Consider the following 23,959-nt stretch of genomic DNA (forward strand, 5'->3'; position numbering starts at 1 on the left):
AATATATTTCGAGATCAGAGTCTTGTCGGGTTTAAGCTCTATTGTAGGAATTTATATGATCTATGGCTGCCACTGCTGTGCAATTGATGTGTTCGCTCCTAAGTCGAGGTAGGTAACAGATAAAAGCTGATATATGAGCAGGTAAGGACAAAGAATAAATATCTTGATCTGACCCCACTCGCTACATCCACTTAGACCTGTTCCAATATCCAGCTTAATTCAATTATTTCAATGATCGTATTCGATCGGTTCTTGATGATATAGAACGTATCAGAAACAATAATTGACAGGCTTAAGAAATAATCGAACTCAGAAAGCGAATTAACAAAACTGAAATATATTACAATAAAATATGTAATCATACAGTGCAGATTCAGGATTTGATTTACAGGTTGATAATAATTCAGCATTAATAGAATAGTTAAAAATTTTCTTGTGCCTGCATGATACCATGCGTGATTCAACAGAATTTTACAATTGATAAAATTGAACAATTTTGAAAAAATAGTGGAAAAATGAATTATAAAATATTTTAAAATGTTCGGGGTCGTGGTTCAGGCAGCGGAGGATAGTTAATCAACTACAAATTCTTAGGAATTAAATATGAATAAATTTTAGGCTCTTAATAACTAAAAGCGCTTGTCGGCGTGGCCAATAATTTAACGAAGAAAAATTTATGTTTTTCTGCACTGAAATATTTTTCGAAGCGTAGATTGGGGCCCCTTATGACTTATAACTCACGTGAAATTCCTTGGTAGTCGTGGTTTTCTTCTTTAGATCAAAAATCGTTTGATCGGCGGCAATCCAGGCTTCAATTTCAGCACGTGGGGAATTTTAATTTAAATATCTCCTTTACCGAATTAATTAAGGGATAGTTTACTTTAAGCTTTTAAATTTATCGATTGATGAAAACAGAAATTTATAAATAACAAATAGATTGGCCTAAAATATCGGCTCACAAATAGAACATTTAAAAAATCGAACAAGAAATTTTACAAATAGGTCTTTGGTAACTATGAAAGAGATCTACACCGTAAGGATTTCAAAAGGGAAGTGCTGCTCTTTTCTCTAAGCTTTTAGGCTAGACCTTGCTTCTCGGAATCTCGATGTAATAATTTGCATAAAAATTTGCCATTGGTAGAACGCTTGTGACGTAAACATGACGTCAGTGGCAAGCAGTAGAATACAATTCCTTTAATTACAATAATAATTTAATTTATGTAATTCTTAAAACTGCTTAATCTTCTAGACATAGTTCCTCTCATACAATGTACACGTGCTAGTGTAACTGATAAGGCAGGGTTGGTGTCTGATAATAGATTAACATGTGTTGCTTTCAAACGATCACCGTCTTGGTGCTATTTCTATGCACTGTGATTGGTTTAGACCTACCAAAGAGATTTAATTACCATGTGGTTCAGTTGAATTAAGTTATTAATAAATTAATATTCTTGTACAATTTTTATTAGGTTTGAGATTATTATAATTAATTTCTGCCATTTTATCAATAATAGAATTTCATGCTATGACCTATTTAGTTACAATAAGACCTGACGCATAATACAATTTCTTAAATAATAAATAATTTCAACAATAATACATACATTTTATTTTTTATTTTGAAATTCTTGATCCTTTATTGATAGTTTTATAATTTTTAGGAATGATATTTTACCTTGCATGAGAACCGGTATGATATTTGACAATGCATTGAATCAGTCAGCTGCGTTCGAACTGTTTTAAAAACATCTGATCGATAGTAAACAAAGTGTAACCTCAAAATCAGTGAGCAATTCGTAAATAATTTGTGCTTTATTCGCAAAATAATTATAATTTTATTGAATAATTTTCCTAGAAAAATATTCAGTACAGAACGGTACTCTTATCAAATATACAGTTATTGATAAGTAAGCTTTATCGCTCGGTCGCTAACTATTCCTTTAGCAAATTCTTTCATTTTAAAAGGTAATCACAATTTTTCTCTCTTCTCATGAGATCTATTTGAAAAATTCATCACAATATATATAGATTTATTATCAAAACAATACTATTATTATATTCATAATAAAGATATCATCATTATTATTGGAAATATTTATCAAATATCAAAACAATATTATTGGGGTTAAGTGGTATCAGATTGAAAGCAATAATAGAAACAGATGTTCCTTTTTTAATTCCGACCATATGATCTGGTGATTTTTTTATGAAATCGTATGTATCATTGATGAAATTTTAACATTAATTCAGAAAAATCTAGAAGAGAAATTGAAATTTGGGCTTCCAGGTGCACAAGATTGATATTTTTAGAATCTATGTGCAAAATTTGGAGATCTAAATCATTCCCGTTTTTCCGTTATGCAATCCACAAGTTGACATGTTTTGATGCGAACACAGGAACAAACGAACACATGAACACACGAAGAAACACAACTCTACTCTCTCTTATTATATAGATGGAAGATGACAGATAGATCGATGATATATTCATCTATCCATCATCTTCTATACTATAATAAAGGAAATGAATGAAAATAAATTTTGAAAGGTTTGATATACCTTTCCTCTGGAAAATCTGTATCGGAATATGACCACATTTCAATTAAAAAAGAGAAGTTGGATTCAAAATGGCGGTTCCAAAATGGCGGAAAAAACTTGGGTGCGATGGAAAATCTGCTTTTATGACTCGGAAAGGATCCCCAATCATAATCATATCTTCTTATTTCCCTTCCAAGAGAAATGTTCTGCTGCTTCCATACAACAACTGGAAGCATGGCAAATAATTGAAAACTGGACAGTCTGACAACTTAATGTAATCAAATCTTGAAGAATTTAAAATGGGTCTATAACCATCCTCGCTCGGTTGTGCAAGAATCGATATGTAAAATTTTGAGTCAATCAGTCCAGTAGTTCAGACGTTATGATGCCTCAAATATAATTTTCCTATGGGATAATTTACACCTGTATACGTGTATAATCCAGTTCTTTCCTTTATTATAGTATAGAAGATGATAGATGGATGGATGATCATTGTTATTTTAGTAAAAGATAGAATAAGTTGAGTAGTTTCTTTTTCAGAGGGAGTTTTGACAACCCACAAAACTGATTTTTCATTTGAATATATAATGGAAAGGTCCATAATATGACCTTATTTGTTTACTCAGCTTGCCAGAATACCCCTCATTCCAATATTAAAATTTTCGACTGACAGTACAGTGAATCAGTCATTCTATCAGGGCTCGAATAATTTTGAAATTTCAATTCAATAAAAATGGAAAAGAATAATTTCTTTATGTAGATATCAACACCTTTATTCAAAGACATATTATTAACTGCATGCGTTTTCATATTCCCGATAAAGCATTGATGAAACTACAGACGTTTATTTAGCACTTTGTCTCAAAAAACTGTTCTAGCTGAGAAATTAATGATCCACACCACGTGTATGCATTTCATTGCATAAGGAAAACGAAGTATTAAAACTATGTTTTTTCTAAACAGATGTTTTTGAGATAATTTCTTTGATGCAGCTGATTCACATTGACCATATTATTATACAGAGTTTTTGAAAATGAAAATATTCATTAATTATCAAAACAATACTATTATTATATCTCTAATGGAAATATTATCATTATGATCAAAAATATCTTTCAATTATCAAAACAATATTATTGAGGTTAAGTGGTATCAGGTTGAAAGCAATAATAGAAACAGATGTACCTTTTTCAATTTCGACCATATGATTTGGTGATTTCTCTATTTGAACATTAATTCTAAAAAATCTGGAGGGAAAATCGAAATTTGGGCTCCCAGGTGCATGAGATTGATATTTTTAGAATCTTTGTGCAGAATTTGGAGATCTATATCATTCCGTTTTTCCGATATGCAATCTACAAGTTGAGTTGTTTTGATGCAAAAAAACGAACAAACAAACAAGCAAACACACGAACAAACTAACACACAGACAAACAAAACCCTACTCTCTCTTATTATATAGTGTGCCGAGCACTATTTTTAATTCAGGCCTTTTCCCAAGTTATAATAGTAAATTTAATACGCAATAGACTAGAGCCATTATTGTGAGTTAGCGAAATAAATTATTTTCTCTCTCTCTATTATGAACGGCCATGACTTCGAGTTTCCCATGATAGATATTTAAAAATTGTGGCTCCGAGTCGTCCAGGAATGTAGATTATGGAATTATCTCTAAAACTTAGCCTTCCTGTCGCGACATAGTGTGCGATAAGTTGGGAAACAGCAAGCATTGAAATTATAACAAACTACCGATTTTGCAGTTACTATTTGGTCCAAAGGCTCTAGAAGCCACGCGACGATTGGTCAAATTGATTCCCTTCACCCAATAGGAGACCTGTTTCTAAATACAGTAGTGGGGGGATTCCCCAGTCGAGAGACCAGATTACGTTTCGGAGGACACTTTGCTAGGAGCACTACGAGAGTAAAGATGTAGTCATTATGTTTCGCCCTTTTTGGGCAAGTTTATAAGTTTATATCATGAGTTAATGTAGGAGCTAGTTTTATTTTTATTAAAGTTTAAATTTTCTAGTAGTGCCATGTCCTGAAAAGTTTTATTGTGTTTCTTCATCATGTACGAATAATTGTTTCTTCAAATAACCGCTAAGGTACGTAAAATAAGGTTAAAATATAATTTAGGGAATTTAATTGATTGAAACTTCCATAAGAGTAATGTATTAACAAAGCCTGTTATTTTTCAAGTTAATAATATTGATTGAGAATAGTCCTTTTGATTCTATTAGTGATGGAAGATAATTATAAATTTTTTTCTAAAGAAGTATAGAAAGTTTTCAGTTACGTGACATTTGAGTTATTGTTTCTGGAGATATATTATCGTAGAGTATTGCTGAGAGTCAGGAAGATAGCCTTTAAATTGGAATGAAATTTTTAAGATTATGTTCATATTGAGTTTAAGACTCAATTTTATATTTTTCTGACTGTGTTTTCTCATGGCGTTAAGGCTTTTAACTGAACGCTAATTTATTAAATTCTAACAGAACTTTTGAATTATTTGTGAAGAAAGATCCATTAATTCTGATGCAAAGAATCAGTAGTTTAAAGATAAAAATCTATATAAAATGAGGATTCACATAGAATGAGAGAATTTAATTAATTGTCATCAATAGATAACTCCTGTTTTAGCTTTTGATGAATTGTAGGAAGAGTTAGAAATTAATGCTGTAATACATTTATTTACAGCGGTTCATGTGTGTCCCCAAACCAACTTCATGTACCACCCCTTTGGTTCCGCAACTTTATGTAACACCGCTTCAAGACACCCGTTCAGACGACAGGTCTAGGGACGTAAGAGGACGTCGCCGTCAAGCCAAATTCAACCGGTAAAGGTTCACCGCCAAAAACAAGGTACTGTAACCCCGACGATAAAGCAACGTACAGACCACCAAAAGTGCAGTGTAGTGAAACAAAGGTTCATTCGAGAATGTCAATCAAAAGTGGGGATTCAAAATTATTATGAAATGGGTTATATGGGTTACTATCGACGAAATTTGGGTTCAACGGGCTTTTCTTTCTAGAGTAATTTCATGTTGAAATCAATTGGTTATTTTATGACTGATATTTTTTGGTATTGTGACGTATTGCTATCTAAACGGGGATAGTAATGCGCCCCCGAATCAGATGAAGAATGTCAACAAAGTAACATGAAATTGTTGTTTCTGTTGTTCGATTTTAGTTGCCAATGTTTATTGAAGTTGTTTGTTTTTTTTTTAATTATTTCAAAGTGTAGTGTTATTCTATAGTAGAAACCTATTAAATCAGGCATGGCAAGATTAATTGAAGTTTTCTTGACTCTAGCCCGTTAACCTGCATGAATTAGGTATAGACTCAGGTGTTTTCTAGATGTGTCGGCCTATTTCTAAATTCTAAATTTTATTCAAAATTATCTTCTTTATCATCTTTTAAAAGGTCAGGCACAATAGATAATTCTATAGTTTGTTTTTTACTCTAATATTGACGTATGAAGAAGGCTCCTTTTTCCTTTTATATTATCCTTGGAATGCAAAATTTCCAAAACCTTGTATATATGTTGATGCACAATTTAAAAAGGAATATACCTGTCAAATTTCATGGGTATCTATTACCATGTTTAGCCATAAATGTGCAACATATAAACATTTTAATATTAAAACAATCATAAATTAAAAGCATTTAAACATTTCCACACAAAGTGAAACTGTGACGAGAGAATGATTGATAATATTATTGAAAGATGCTCAGCTATCAGCAAAGCTGGCTGAACGCGGTGATAAAGAGGGTACCAATGGCACACCATCTTCCGCGCATCAAGACAATTTATTCTTACCGCCTCTGGCGGTGACGCAACTCCATCCCCTCTACTTTGGGAGAGTATATGAACCTTAGACCAGTTATAGAATAGACACGGCTCATTGTATATTCATACTGAAAGTCGATGAAGCCAACATCTACAGCCGAATCCACCCATCTTGACGTCACAACAGTGACCTCACGCATTGTAAAGGAATTATAGAAAACTTTTCTGAGTTTGTTGTGTGAGAGTTTGTGGTGTTTAATTTACATTGTTGTTGAACAATGAATTGTTGTTAGCTTGGTTGTGACGTCAAGATGGGTGGATTTGGCAGTAGATGTTTGCTTCAGAGGCTAGACTTCCCAGCATGTCTATTCTATAACTGGTCTAGGATTTAAACGCTGGACGAGCCTCAGATCACAGCATTCAATTCATAGCATTCCGCTCCCAACCTTCCTGCTCCTTGTTCAGTGGCCCTTGGCTGCCATACGTCCCTGTCCTCCTCTCCTGGTACAGTGACCCGTTGGCTGCCATCCGTCCATGTCCTCCTCTCCTGGAACAGCAGCCCATTGGCTGCCACCCGTCCCTGTCCTCCTCTCCTGATACAGTGGCCTGTTGGCTGCCATACGTCCCTCTCCTCTCATCATCCCAGGGCACAGCGGCCTGTTGGCTGCTGTCCCTTTCCACTTATCCTCCAGGGCACAGTGGCCCGTTGGCTGCCGTCCCTATCCTTCCATCCTCCCAGGGCACAGTGCCCCATTGGCTGCCGTCCCTTCCCACCTATCCTCCCAGGGCACAGCAGCCCATTGGCTGCCGTCCCTATCCTTCCATCCTCCCAGGGCACAGCGGCCCGTTGGCTGCCATCCCTATCCTTCCATTCTCCCAGGGCACAGCAGCCTGTTGGCTGCCGTCCCTCCCGTCTCTTCCTACTATACTGGATCGGAACCGAGGCCATAAGGCCAATACAAAATTACTTTGAAGTGGCGTCATCAGAGTAGAGAGCGACCTTCATGCCGTCAGAAGCACCAGGAGGTGCTGTCCACGCCAGCTAAGGCACAAACAAGGGAGAAGAGGAACTTCGACTTGCCACCTTCCCCCGCCCACATTACGACTGAGCTAAGTCGTCCAGGAGCAACACCTGGGTATCAATCACCCAGTACCTCTGAAGGTACTCAGGGTGTACGTGATAGATTGGCGCCCGCACTTGGGGCACAAGGCAACGAAGTAAGAATCATAAGTGAACAGGGCGAGGCTGATTTAGATGCTGAACACCAGGAGCTGACAGAGTGTCAGTTGGTCGAGGACGTGAACCCCAAGGTGATAACCGACCCCAGAGTTTATTGGATGTATAAATTGAAAAAGGAAGAAGCGTTTAATTCCCTACAAGATTGGGGCAAAGTGTCATGTGGAACACTTGCTGAGTTGAGAAGGTTGTTAGTAGAACAACATAAGAAGATGGCTGTACGTTATCCCAGCCCAAGACCCGGTATAATGAGCGGGAGCATTGGGGAAACTGGTCACTCAGTGACAGGTGCTCATAATATGGTTGGAACCAATATTCACACAAATCCCCTTATGGACCCAAAGGCAGTATGCGACAAAGTAAGAAACTGGAGACTGTCATTTGATGGCCAATCAGATGCTCCCAGCTTCTTAGAAAGGCTGGATGAGCTACAACAAGCCTATGGGCTTTCTGGCAACCAACTACTAGTCACGCTACCTGAATTACTAGTTGGTAAAGCTATGCTATGGATGCGTAATCGTCGTGACCAGTAGAGATCATGGGACAATTTTGTGACAGATTTCAGATCACGCTACTATCCACTTACCTATGACAAAGACCTGGAAAATCCTATTCAGGCAAGGAAGCAAAGGGAAAGTGAGTCGTTTGACGAATTTCTCGAAGATGTACTGACACTCATGAGGCATCGAGGAGGTTTTACAGATTAAAATGAATTACAGAGAGTGTATAAGAATCTCCTCCCCCGGTACAAAATGTATATTCAACAATCAGATGTTCATAGTATCAATGAATTGGGAAAAATCGTGAGGGAGTATGAACAAATCAAGGCAGAGGAGAAACAGAATAGACAGAATTCGAGAGTTCACATGACTGAGGACATGAAAAAGATTACAAGGCTCGAGGTTTAGACAGTTATAACCCCTACTAGTAACAGACCATCTCTTGGTGAGTCTGAACCCGTGTGTTGGCAATACAAGAGACCGGGGCACTGGAGATCACACTGTCCCGATATCCCGGGACATGTAAAAGGCGCGGAAAGAGAGCACTGAAATATGTCTGTGATGTGCAGAAGGAGAATAAAACTCAGAACAAGACAGCAGTGATGCAAACAGCACACATGATTCCTGTGATTGAAGAGTCATCAAGGGACAACAGACTATTCATTACCGTGACAATCGGTGGTAAGAAGTGTCGGGCATTGGTAGATACTAGCGCTGAAGTCAATTATATGAGTAATGAGGTTTATGAAGTTCTCAAAAAAAAGGGATGATGAGGAAGGTACTAACTCATCACCACGCGATATTAGCTGATGGACGGTCTACCCTCTTGAATGGGAAGGTGACAACTAACATAACAATAGAACAAATCACAGTTCCACTAGCGGCATCTATAATGGAAGGACTTGGACAAGAGTTGCTATCAGGCATGGAATTTATGCATGAAAATAGAGAGAATATTCACACATTCGAAAGAGGTAGAGTGGGATCCTCCCCAATTGAATCCAAGTCAGCCTATTAAGTCGCGATCGCTCTTATTGGGGAGTAGGACAGCAACAGTGCCAACAATATCAGCCATAGATTCAAAATCTCAGGACAACAAAAGTTGCAACAGAAGGATATTCAAGCAGGTTGTTTTGAATGGAGTCAAACTCAATGCCTTGATTGATACCAGGGTGGAATTGTCATATATTCCAAGACAAGCATCTTGGGACGATATGATTGATCACCCTGATGAGATGACTGACTCTGAATGGCACACCGTGATTCATGCCCCAGCCACCAACACAAGTGGTAACTCTGAGAGGGATGTGGAAAAGTCAATACCACCCCGCCACTATCATGGATGTGGAAGAGACAATACCACCCCCCACTGCCATTGATGTGGAGGAGTAAATACCACACTCAACAGATATAGATGTAGAAGAGCCAACACAGTCTTCGACCATCGAGGAAGTAGTCCCACCGTCCAAGGAACTGTGCCTAACCTTTTAAAAAATGATAAAAAAGATAATTTTGAATAAAATTTAGAATTTAGAAATAGGCCGACACATCTAGAAAATACCTGAGTCTGTACCTAATTCATGCAGGTGGATGGGCTAGAGTCAAGAAAACTTCAATTAATCTTGCCATGCCTGATTTACTAGGTTTCTACTATAAACTAACACTACACTTTGAAATAATTAAAAAAAAACAAACAACTTCAATAAACATTGGCAACTAAAATCGAACAACAGAAACAAAAATTTCATGTTACTTTGTTGACATTCTTCATCTGATTTGGGGGCGCATTACTATCCCTCATTTAGATAGCAATACGTCACAAAACCAAACAATATCAGTCATAAAATAACAAATTAATTTCAACATGAAATTACTCAAGAAAGAAAATCCCGTTGAACCCAAATTTCGTCGATAGTAACCCATATAGCCCATTTCATAATAATTTTGAATCCCCACTTTTGATTGACATTCTCGAATGAACCTTTGTTTCACTACACTGCACTTTCGTTGGTCTGTACGTTGCTTTATCGTCGGGGTTACAGTACCTTGTTTTTGGCGGTGAACTTTTACCGGTTGAATTTGGCTTGACGGCGACGTCCTCTTACGTCCCTAGACCTGTCATCTGAACGGGTGTCTTGAAGCGGTGTTACATAAAATTGTGGAACCAAAGTGGTGGTAGTACATGAAGTTGGTTTGGGGACACACATGAACTGCTGTAAATAAATGTATTACAGCATTAATTTCTAACTCTTCCTACAATTCATCAAAAGCTAAAACAGGAGTTATCTATTGATGACAATTAATTTAATTCTCTCATTCTATTTGAATCCTCATTTTATATAGATTTTTATCTTTAAACTACTGATTCTTTGCATCAGAATTAATGGATCTTTCTTCACAAATAGTTCAAAAGTTCTGTTAGAATTTAATAAATTAGCGTTCAGTTAAAAGCCTTAATGCCATGAGAAAACACAGTCAGAAAAATATAAAATTGAGTCTTAAACTCAATATGAACATAATCTTAAAAATTTCATTCCAATTTAAAGGCTATCTTCCTGACTTTCAGCAATACTCTACGATAATATATCTCCAGAAACAATAACTCAAATGTAACGTAACTGAAAACTTTCTATACTCCTTTAGAAAAAAATTTATAATTATCTTCCATCACTAATAAAATCAAAAGGACTATTCTCAATCAATATTATTAACTTGAAAAATAACAGGCTTTGTTAATACATTACTCTTATGGAAGTTTCAATCAATTAAATTCCCTAAATTATATTTTAACCTTATTTTACGTACCTTAGCGGTTATTTGAAGAAACAATTATTCGTACATGATGAAGAAACACAATTAAACCTTTCAGGACATGGCACTACTAGAAAATTTAAACTCTAATAAAAATAAAACTAGCTCCTACATTAACTAATGATATAAACTTGCCCAAAAACGGAGAAACATAATGACTACATCTCTACTCTCGTAGTGCTCCTAGCAAAGTGTCCTCCAAAACGTAATCTGGTCTTGTGGTTGGGGATTCCCCCCACTACTGTATTTAGAAACAGGTCTCCTATTGGGCGAAAGGAATCAATTTGACGAATCGTCGCGTGGCTTCTAGAGCCTTTGGACCAAATAGTAACTGCAAAATCGGTAGTTTGTTATAATTTCAATGCTTGCTGTTTTCCAGCTTATCGCCCTCCATGTCGCGACAGGAAGGCTACGTTTTAGAGATAATTCCATAATCTACGTTCCCCGACAACTTGGAGCCACAATTTTTAAATATCTATCATGGGAAACTCGAAGTCATGGCCGTTCATAATAGAGAGAGAAAATAATTTATTTCGCTAACTCACAATAATGGCTCTAGTCTATTGCGTATTAAATTTACTATTATGAATTGGGAAAAGGCCTGAATTAAAAATAGTGTTCGGCACAGAACCCACATCAGTTCTCTAAAGGAATAAGGATCCACTGTCACCGAGTCTCGACACCTGGTAAGCATAAACGGGCCGGCAAGCCACTCATAAAAGTCTGATTACCGAGTGGACAATTCAAATATGTACCTGTGGACCAGGTATAGATGACGCTCATAGCAAGTGGCATACACCTCTAAAGGTGATGCCTGAGAGGCATACACCTCTAAAGGTGAGCCTGAGAGGTATACACCTCTTAAGGTGATCACACCTTTTAAGGTGGTGCCATAGAGGACTCCGATCCCCCCCACCCCAAGTGGGAGTGGGGTGTCACGAACTAAAATTGTGACGAGGAAATAATAAATAATAATATTGAAAGATGCTTGGCTATCAGCAAAGCTGGCTGAACGCGGAGATAAAGAGGGTACCGATGGTGCACCATCTTCCATGCATCAATACAATTCTTACGGCCTCTGGCGGTGGTGCAACTCCATCCCCACTACTTTGGGAGGGTATATAAACGCCGGACGAGCCCCAGACCACAGCATTCCGCTCCTAGCATTCTGCTCCAAACATTCCTGCACCTTGTACAGCAGCCTGTTGGCTGCCATACGTCCCTGTCCACCCCTCCTGGTAAAGCGGCCCATTGGCTGCCGTCCGTCCCTGTACTCCTCTCCTGATACAGCAGCCCGTTGGCTTCCGTCCATCCCTGTCCTCCTCTCCTGCAACAGCGTCCCGTTGGCTGCCATACATCCCTCTCCTCTCATCCTCCATGGGCACAGCGGACGATTGGCTGCAATCCCTATCCTTCCATCCTCCCAGGGCACAGCGGCCAGTTGGCTACCATCCCTATCCATCCATCCTCCCAGGGCACATTGACTGCCGTCCCTCACCGTCTATCCTCTACGGGCACAGCGGCCCGTTGGCTGCCGTCCCTCCTGTCTATCTTTCCTCTTCCTACTATACTGGAGCGGAACCGAGGCTGTAAGGCCAATACAAAGTTAACTCGAAGTGGTGTCATCAGAGAAGAGAGCGACCTCCACGCCGTCAGAAGTACCAGGAGGTGCTGTCCGCGCCAGCTAAGGCACAAAGAAGGAAGAAGAGGAACTTTGACTTGTCTCCTTTCCACGCCCACATTACAACTGAGCTAAGTCATCCAGGAGCAACACCTGGGTATCAATCGCCTACCTCTGAAGGGACTCAGGGTGTACTTGATAATTTAAACATTGAAACATTTAAACATTTAAACATTTAAACATTTAAAACATTTAAACATTTAAAAATTTGAACATTTAAACATTTAAACATTTGAACATTTGAACATTTAAACATTTAAACATTTGAACATTTGAACATTTGAACATTTAAACATTTAAACATTCAAACATTCAAACATTCAAACATTTAAACATTCAAACATTTAAACATTTGAACATTTGAACATTTGAACATTTAAACATTCAAACATTCAAACATTTAAACATTTGAACATTTAAACATTTAAACATTGAACATTTAAACATTTAAACATTCAAACATTCAAACATTCAAACATTCAAACATTCAAACATTCAAACATTCAAACATTTAAACATTGAACATTTAAACATTTAAACATTCAAACATTTGAACATTCAAACATTCAAACATTCAAACATTCAAACATTTGAACATTTAAACATTTGAACATTTCAACATTTAAACATTTAAACATTAAACATTAAACATTTAAACATTCAAACATTCAAACATTTAAACATTCAAACATTCAAACATTCAAACATTCAAACATTCAAACATTCAAACATTCAAACATTCAAACATTCAAACATTCAAACATTTAAACATTGAACATTTTAAACATTCAAACATTTAAACATTCAAACATTCAAACATTAAACATTTAACATTTAACATTTAACATTTAAACATTTAAACATTCAAACATTCAAACATTAAACATTTAAACATTCAAACATTCAAACATTCAAACATTCAAACATTTAAACATTTGAACATTTGAACATTTGAACATTTGAACATTTAAACATTCAAACATTCAAACATTTAAACATTTAAACATTTAAACATTTGAACATTTGAACATTTGAACATTTGAACATTTAAACATTTGAACATTTAAACATTTGAACATTTAAACATTTGAACATTTGAACATTTGAACATTTGAACATTTGAACATTTAAACATTCAAACATTAAACATTTAAACATTTGAACATTTAAACATTTAAACATTTAAACATTTAAACATTTAAACATTTAAACATTTAAACATTAAAATTTAAACATTTAAACATTTAAACATTTAAACATTCAACATTTAAACATTTAAACATTCAAACATTTAAACATTCAAACATTTAAACATTTAAACAAACATTTTAACATTTAAACATTTAAACATTTAAACATTTAAACATTTAAACATTTAAACATTTAACATTTAAACATTTAAACATTTAAACATTTAAACATTTAAACATTTAAACATTAAACATTTAAACATTAAACATTTAAACATTTAAACATTTAAACATTTAACCATTTAAAACATTTAAACATTTAACATTTAAACATTTAAACATTTAAACATTAAACATTTAAACATTTAAACATTTAAACATTTAAACATTTAAACATTTAAACATTTAAACATTTAAACATTTAACATTTAAACATTTAAACATTTAAACATTTAAACATTTAAACATTTAAACATTTAAACATTTAAACATTTAAACATTTAACATTTAAACATTTAAACATTTAAACATTTAAACATTTAAACATTTAAACATTTAAACATTTAAACATTAAACATTTAAACATTTAAACTTAAACATTTAAACATTTAAACATTAAACATTTAAACATTTAAACATTTAAACATTTAAACATTTAAACATTTAAACATTTAAACATTAAACATTAAACATTTAAACATTTAACATTTAAACATTTAAACATTTAAACATTTAAACATTTAAACATTTAACATTTAAACATTTAAACTTAAACATTTAAACATTTAAACATTTAAACATTTAAACATTTAAACATTTAAACATTTAAACATTTAAACATTTCAACATTTAAACATTTAAACATTTAAACATTTAAACATTTAAACATTTAAACATTTAAACATTTAAACATTAAACATTTAAACATTTAAACATTTAAACATTTAAACATTTAAACATTTAACATTTAAACTTTAAACATTTAAACATTTAAACATTTAAACATTTAAACATTAAACATTTAAACATTTAAACATTTAAACATTTAAACATTAAACATTTAAAATTAAACATTTAAACATTTAACATTTAACATTAAACATTTAAACATTAAACATTTAAACATTTAAACATTTAAACATTTAAACATTTAAACATTTAAACATTTTAAACATTTAAACATTTAAACATTTAAACATTTTAAACATTTAAACATTTAAACATTTAAAATTTAAACATTTAAACATTTAAACATTTAAACATTTAAACATTTAAACATTTAAACATTCAAACATTTAAACATTTAAACATTTAAACATTTAAACATTTAACATTTAAACATTTAACATTTAACATTTAAACATTAAACATTTAAACATTTAAACATTTAAACATTTAAACATTTAAACATTTAAACATTAAACATTTAAACATTTAAACATTTAAACATTTAAACATTTAAACATTTAAACATTTAAACATTTAACATTTAAACATTTAAACATTTAAACATTTAAACATTTAAACATTTAAACATTTAAACATTTAAACATTAAACATTTAAACATTCAACATTTAAACATTTAAACATTTAAACATTTAAACATTAAACATTTAAACATTCAAACATTAAACATTTAACATTTAACATTTAAACATTTAAACATTTAAACATTTAACATTTAAACATTTAAACATTCAAACATTTTAACATTTAAACATTTAAACATTTTAACATTTAAACATTTAAACATTTAAACATTTAAACATTTAAACATTTAAACATTCAAACATTTAAACATTTAAACATTTAAACATTTAAACATTTAAACATTTAAACATTTAAACATTCAAACATTCAAACATTTGAACATTGAGAGAAATGCCAAACCGTCGACTTGAATCTTTTACCTCACTTCGCTCGGTCAATGATTCTATAGTCTGATTTTTACTGTAATATTGGCGTTAGAAGGAGACTCCTTTTCTTTTTGTATCATCCTTGAAATGCAAAATTTTTAAAAAACCTTATTATATACGTCGACATGAAATTCAAAAAAGAACATACTTGTCAAATTTCATGAAAATCTATTGCCGCGTTTTGCTGTAAATGCGGAACATTGATATAAACATAAAATCATGATAATATAAAACATAAAGAGAAATGCAAAATCGTCGACTTGAAACTTAGACCTCACTTCGTTTGGTCGATAATGTAGGGTTTCAATATTTTTTATCATGCGTGCCCATCAGTATCAATATTCTCACATTTGAAAAACAATGTGATTGAAAATAGAATAAAAAATGAAATAATGAACTAAAAAGTGCTGAAGAAATTATAATATTCTTGATTGAAAAAAAAATTTAAATGGTTGAGAAATATTTCCATCACATGGAAAGATTATCACGGAACTGAATGAATTATCATATGGGATACAAATTCAAACGTTAACTGAGTTTATTACATGAGTGTGATTCTGATCTTTGAGAAAACAAAATAAAGCCTTTAAGAGTGAATTATGATTCAACTGTGAATTTTGATTCTACTGAAACAACTAGAACAGGTGACATCAGATACTTGTGGATGACAAAACTGCGTGAGGTCTATTGTTCACAGAACTACTAGTAGTATATAGCCTGGAACCGAAGAAACCCCATCGTTACACCGCTTGCTTTCCCCAAAGTGTTTTAAATCAAGTTTACTATTAGTTTTGTGAACAGTAGACCTCACGCAGTTTGAAATCAAAGCCTCCTCTAATACTGTCCATCAGAGTGAATTTATGTCCTGTCCTGACGTGTTAGCGAGATATTGGTGTATGAATAACCAATCGCTGTTTGGGTTGTTTTATCGACAATAATTTGTTGTAAACAACTATGCTACTATCAACAAAAGCTTATCGAGCAGAGCAGAAAAATTCGGGAGGAAATAATAAGCTACTTTGAGTTATCAATTGCATGCCTCATTGCTTGCAATGAATAGTCCAGCTCTGTGTGTGTGTGTGTGGTGTGTGTGTGTGTGTGTGTGTGTGTGTGTGTGTATGTGTATGTCTGTGAATATGATAACTACATTCCTATTTAACCAATTGACTTGGAATTTTAAAATCAAGGTCCTTATACCATGAGGATACGTCAATAAGAAATGCAATAACATTCAATTCAAGATGGCGGAAAAATGGCGGATAATGACTAGAAAACCATGTTTTTCACGATTTTCTCGAAAACGGCTCTCTTTTCGAGATTTTCTTCAAATCTATACCCTGGATAGCTTTTTATAAGCTCCATCAATTGATCTGAGTTTTATTTTTGGGAAAATTGCAAGGAGCTCCTTAATATTCTTGAGAAAAATGCATTTTGTTGAATTTCTATCACGTTTTTCTCAAAAATGACTTGTTGGATATTTTCCGAACTCATTCCCTGTATAGTTATTTATCAACTCTATCAACTGGCATGAGTCTCCTTCCTGAGAAACTAACAGGTGGTCCACCCCATCTTCGAGAAATGGACTTTGCAACCTCCTTCTCGTGCATGAGGTAGGTAGGTAGAGCAACTTATTCGAAAAAAGCACGTAGTCGAGATATCTCATCTGTAGAACAGCTGCTTCGACGACTTTTGAAAAAACATCGAATTGTAACATAATTTCCACAATGGAAAATGTAGCCTACTCTCAAAACAATGATATAAAATAGTATGATCGTAGTTTTATATGATAAATTATGTAGCCGTCAATCGTCATTATGTTATTCCTCTGGATTATTCTCGTTTAAGAATGAGGCTTATAGTTCAATAAGCAAGGAAAGTTGTGTGAGTGTACCACACCAGATTTATCCTTTTGTATTATTATTGAAATACAACTTCTCAAAAAACCCTATATACGTCGATAAGAAATTCAAAAAGGAACATGCCTGTCAAATTTCATGAAAATCTATTGCTGCGTTTCGTCGTCAATGCGAAACATAAATATGAACATAAAGACAAATGCAAATCCGTCGACTTGAATCTTAGTCCTCACTTCGCTCATGCATAAATTATCTTCATGGTGATATTATTATGCATTAATATCTTTCTTTATAGTGATGATATGATTCATCAACAACTGATAATTTCAATTACTTTGAATTTTGCAGAAGGAACACTTTGTCTTGTTAAAGATGGGAATAGCGCAACGTTTGGATTTCCCAAGTGAGTTAAAGGGCCGGTTTCCGAGCTCGGGATTCAGCTAAGTTCTAGACTTTAACTGGCTTTAAAGTCTGGAGTCAGAAAATTGGCTTTCCGAGTCAGAGCGTTAACGTAGTCATGGACTTAAGTAGACTCTGGAGTTAAGAGATCACGTTGGACCCTGAAGTTTATAATTTCGCTTTCTGAGTGAAGGGTTTATAAGTCCAGGACTTGAATAAGATTCTTGCCTCTTCCCGAGTCGAGGATTTATCAAAGAACGTTAAGTTCAGAACTTAAAAAAGCGTGATTTTAAATCATCGACTGGGGTTGAATTTAAGTTCTAGAATCATCTGAGCGAACACAATTCAGTTATTGTTTTGGAGTAGGTCAAAAGTCTAATAGACATGGAATACCTAAATTATGTGGATTAGTTCATCTCAATTCATAATCTATAGTTTGCAAGTCTATTTTGGAATAAAAGTTCATGAGAATTATGCGTGAAAAACTAACCTAGTTTAACGAAATAACCTGAAAATGTTCAAGAAAAATAATACAAGGATTGCCTCGGAATTTATATTCCAATCTGAATGTTATTAATCAACGTCATATTCAACATATTGATCATAAAAATATATCAATAATAAATTATTATTCCATTTTTTTTCAAACCAAATAGGTTTCCAAACTAAATAGCCTAATGAAATTTTTATTTCAAAATCAATGATTAGGATCATTGATCATTTATAGCATAACGTAAAATGGAATGTTTATTTTTCAAGTTATCATTTGAATCAGGCCTACAAATAAACCAAAACGTATTTTCACAAGATAATATTTTACAACATAATTTGGAGAGTATGCTTAATTGAATTATCCCGCTGCAATCAGCTGTTTTGCTATAATGCCAACAATACAACAGCAAAATATTGTGAATTCCCCTCATGATAACTGCGTTAAAATCCTTGACTCAAATAAGTAGAGAACCAATAGACCCCGGAGTTTAGAAGATAAAATCGTGACTCTGAAAGTCGATTTAGACCCGAGTGCTTATTTTAATCCTGGACTTTGTAAGACCAGAACTTATAGATCCCGAGCTCGAAAACCGGACCTAAATGTGCATTTACATATTTCTATTTCCTAAACAGTTACCTTGGAAAGTGGCCATTCCCGCACTGATTACAGAACGCGAAGAATCACTTTTCCGCTATAGTGCGGGAAAATTTTTTTCTGCACTCCAGATTTGCAACATGGCAACACAAAATAGTTGATGGGTTATATGGAGGATTAGTGCACGAAAACCAAAATTAAGTTGGTAACAATGATTGTGGTTAGATTTAGATAAGAATCATTTCAATGGCTACCCTACATTTATGATAGAATCCCAATCTGGAAATCCAAAACAAGAATAATGTTCATCTAAATCATAATTAAATGATCATCGTTTACGAATTCTCATCATGTAATAATAAATAATAGTTTTTTCCATTGATAATTATTATTTCAACTGCAAGCAATGAGAAAAGTAGCAAATATACATTATAAAATTCGAATTTTGAGGTGAGATGATTACCGTTTGATATCCATATAAATAAAAAACATAAGAATACTACAATAAGTGTTCTCTGTTGTCTATGTTATTTTTATAAATATTTTTCAGTTTACTTTGAGCATTTTTCTTGGTAATTCGATCAAAAGTCTAAATTTCTGAATCCTGATTCTGTAGTTTTTAGCTGGATGAAACAAACTTAGGTACGATTCTTCCCGCTAGGTCGCGCGCTTGTCGGTTCAGCCGTTCAGCCATCTTGCAGCCATCTCAATCAGCTGTTGGCGTGTATCTTGAATCTGTATTTTTTCTGATTCATGAATGAATAAAAATGAGAACTTTGGCTGAGAATTTTCAAGTTCAATTGGATTATTAATTTTTAAATGAATTAAGGTTGTTATTAATAACAGCATCACACACACAAACATTTGATGAATTTCAGCCATTATTTTACCCATAATTTATTTGCCAAGAACATTACCCACTTTTCATATTCAATGGTAACTGTAGGGAAAATTTAATGTGAAATATGATGTGTGCAAAGTTCCTCTGCTGCACTCAAGAGGCCATTCCGGCCGTAAACGTTTCTTTCGGTGCAGCAAACTGTAACTTTGCGCACTACTTGCACAAATAACTATTGGAGTGTTAATCATCGATATGGACAATTTCCATGGTATTATCAAGGATATATACTTATACTCATTCACTGGAAACTATGTTTCTTCCTCTGGGGAGAGAAACAAAGTGCAACGAATTAAAGATCCAGACAGAATACATAGAACATAGATTCTCGCTTTTCACAATCACTTTCAACTTTTTGCCGTCATATTGTTTTTCCATTCTGTTTAATATTTCCGTTCTTGCCAGCATGGATATTCTCTTTCAACACATGATAACAAAGAGACTGAAACAATTCGTGAGTCTGTACCTTTGAGAAATAATGAGATACACGCTTAATTGTTGGGTTTGGTATATGGTGAAAGAAAAACGAGTTTTCCGCTGAAAACTGCACTTTTATCTCTTTTCCCGATGACGCTGCAGCCTCAGTCAAATGATCTAACAGTCTTCGACTTGATGTTATTTCAAAGCTTTGGCAATGTTCTACAACACTGTCAGAATAATATATTGGTGTATGTCGACTGCAAATACATTTAAAGGGTTGAAAGTGAAATTTTGCCCCCAAAAAATTCATGATTCAAGATCTTGAAGATATATTAATCATGAAAGGAGTACTCAAATTTGAGACTATTCTCACGGATATTATAGTTTGGGTAATTCTAAACACTATAGTGACCAAATCAATCTGATATCTCTCACTTTAACTGAAGAGCAATTGATATAAGAAATACTATCAATCATGGCCACCACCATGGATTTTTTAATGATTATGACTATTTCTGTTGTTTACATCATTGATATTCTTACTTAGTTTGTTCTAATGAAGAGATTAAGATCACTCTCAAGTCTTCTTTATTTAGTAGGCTGGTCATGAAAAAATTTCATAGTTCTAGCTTGTTACCTCGTGCCTATGAGAAAACGCACCAGAAATCTTGTTAGGTTTTCTTTGGAGAAGACATTCATTGACGTGGGTACAGCGCGTGAAGACATATCATTTAAAAGCTGGAGAACCGATCTAAATTCCATAGATTCAACATTTCCACGTATCTCTTGCACGTAGTTCTTGGTCAACAATATTTTAATATTGGTATTTATTCATTCATTATTTTCTCAGAAGTTATTTTATTCGAATTAGAAAATATTTATCAGGTCCTATCAATTTATCATTCGTAACAATGAATTGTTCAAAACATGGATTCAATCAAATGAAAAAATGCCCATATACTTCTGTATTCATGTTCGCGAACGTGCTCGCATGTTCACACTTGTGATGGATAGCCAAAATATTGTAGAGCAAATTGCATGGCGGATTGTAATTGAGGACTCTGATTGACTGAAAAGTTCAGCGTTCGGAGTACAGTACGGCAAATGTTTAACAGCTGATTTCCAACTTTATGAAACATATACTCATGTTTGCTGAACAGCGCGATGTTCGGCGGAATGCACGGTTCGCTGCGCGGTTCAAGGTTCGGTTCAGCATACATGGTCGCATCTTTAGATGTTACAGGCAACATAATAATCTATACTATAATGAAGGAAAGAACTGGCTTATACACGTACGGAATAGGAAAATTTTGTTTGATACATAAACCGATCTAGGTAACTAGATTGAGGCGTGTCATCAGGCAGTGGATCAATTAGCAAAAGACTACAAACTCCAATGTGGAAAATTGAACAAGTGTATCGGGGCTGTTGAATCGCTAAATGGGGTGATTGTTCGGTTGAGAAATGAAAATTCCACTCTTAACCTAGCGCCGCAGTGCAGGATGGTTTCTTACAGCTTGGCGTTTTTGTTATTCGAGATGGGTGTCTGGCTTGGAAGTGTTTGGATTTTTTTCGTTATTTTTCGTGATAGAGAGATTTTGATTGCAGATTCGTTCTCAGCGACCCCAAGTTTAGCCTAAAGGCTCAGAATGTCAACAATGTTTCAAAATAATTAAAAATCATCATGAAAAGTCATTAATATGGTAGTACACCACGTTTCTGGAAACTTTTTACTGGTGACTGGAGTTATTATTGACACACAAAAATCAAAATAATCGTGAGAAAGAAAACTGCTGATGAACGCGAATAAGACCGCCACTCCATTGTTCTATTGTCAAGGCTGCTTGGCTGAGCCTGGCTGGAGGGATCAAATAACCGACTGGTTTGATCTTTTGTCTGTCCGCTAGGCGGAACTACGCCGACCATTGCTAGGTGGAAGACGTTACTGCGGCCGCTCGCATTTCCACCAACGCTGCTATTATTTGCTGTCTCAGCGCCTAGTCCGATTCAGCCAAGCAACCAGCCTGCACTGAGGAGCTAGGTTTAGAGAGCAGGTAGAAGATGTCGAGCAATATTCCCGGATTAACATGCTTGAAGTGAAAGGAATTCCTCAAGAACCCAATGAAAATCTGGGGTCAATCATAAGCAAAATGAGTGAAGTCCTGGGTCACAAGTTGAGTACGGATGCTATCGATGTCTGCCACCGAGCGGAAAGGAGGATGACGTCGGAGGAGGGGAACGTATCATCACGTGAGGGACCGGTGCCTATTCTCGTCAAATTCGTCAGGCGGACGGTAAGGAGGCGATTCTCAACAAGCGGAGAGTGAAGAGGGATTTCTGTACTAGACACATGAATCTCCAGATGGACAACAGCATTTACATAAATGAATGATTGTCACCGAGCCGGAAAAAGGTCCTCGCCGCTTCGAGAAATGCTTGGAAGGCAAAACAATTCAAGTATCTATGGATCAGAAACTGTAAAATAGAAACTTGTTTAAGGTAGGACTTAATGAGAACTGATAATGATTATTTGTCTAGTTGTTTTTATAATTGTTATTCATAAATTATCTACTTCTATCTATCAATTAAATTTAATGGAGAGTACAGTTGTTAGTGAAATAGTAATAATTATTCATCAAAATATGCGTAGCATGCGAAGAAATTTTGATAACTTTCTTGCAAATATAATTCAGTTACTTCAGTTGCAGTATTGAATTGAATTGAATTTATTGCCAAAATTACAAATACATATTTGTACAATATTAATTACAAGAGTATACAATACAAATAGACATTGATTTTGACTTGAGTACAACAATATTATCAATGTGATATTCGGCACTGCCAACATAAGAAACCTTGTGTGTTGGCAGTGAGTTGCAGTTCACTTATTCTGCTTCAAGTACTTTATATACAATTCAAATTTTATAATGTTAAAGAAAGTATTACAGTAATTTACAAAAATCGAGAAAGCTTGGAGAAAAACAAAACTTAAGAATACTACATATTATATGATAGAGTGATATCCAATTAATTGTGACGTCTTGAGGCCATCATGACAGTTAATCTTTCAAAAAGAGAAAATAAATACAATAAATCTAATCTCCTGCAAGATACGTGGGACAATTACATACCTGGTTCAAGAACCTGAAACTGAAATACCATCGTTCCCAGTTTCTAGTAACAATGCTTGTTGGGTACAATACTATACTTCATACAACTATTTTGAAGAATATATTATGCCTAATCCAATATTCTATACTTCTTAGTGAATTACGTGAGATTTTTTTATCTATAAAATCGTTTGGAATCTTATTTATAATGTAGTTACATATATGTGAATTGGTGCCTGCATATGGTTAGCTTGATGAGTTCTGTGTTAAATCTATTGTTAGGACGTGTATTATGGGGTGAAATATGTGTAGCAAAATTCGATTTATTCTTATTAATATAGAGTATTATGTTTTTCATATAATTCTGCCTTATTGTCGGGACCTTAAATTCAAGAAAAAATTCCCTACTAGGATAGAGTCGTGGCTTTCCTAATGCAGCTCTTATAATATGTTTTTGTAGGATAAATAATTTTTTTAAATGTGTATCATATGCAGCTCCGCATACTTCATTAATGTATTGAA

At 34.2% G+C, this 23,959-nt stretch overlaps 1 protein-coding gene across 2 annotated transcripts in view; it reads left to right on the forward strand.

Moving 5' to 3' along the window:
• LOC111059816 overlaps nucleotides 1-23,959 on the forward strand; it is a 380,452-nt gene that overhangs the window by 47,452 nt on the left and 309,041 nt on the right. Inside the window, exon 5 of one of the 2 annotated variants that reach the window (XM_039435597.1) lies at nucleotides 17,869-17,923. The exons of the other annotated variant lie outside the window; for it this stretch is intronic. Coding sequence (XP_039291531.1) covers nucleotides 17,869-17,923 — 55 coding nt within the window. The remainder of the gene's footprint in view (nucleotides 1-17,868; nucleotides 17,924-23,959) is intronic. 2 annotated transcript variants of the gene reach the window in all.

Source organism: Nilaparvata lugens, chromosome 9 (assembly GCF_014356525.2).
Source record: "Nilaparvata lugens isolate BPH chromosome 9, ASM1435652v1, whole genome shotgun sequence".
Classification (NCBI taxonomy): Eukaryota; Metazoa; Arthropoda; class Insecta; order Hemiptera; family Delphacidae; genus Nilaparvata; species Nilaparvata lugens.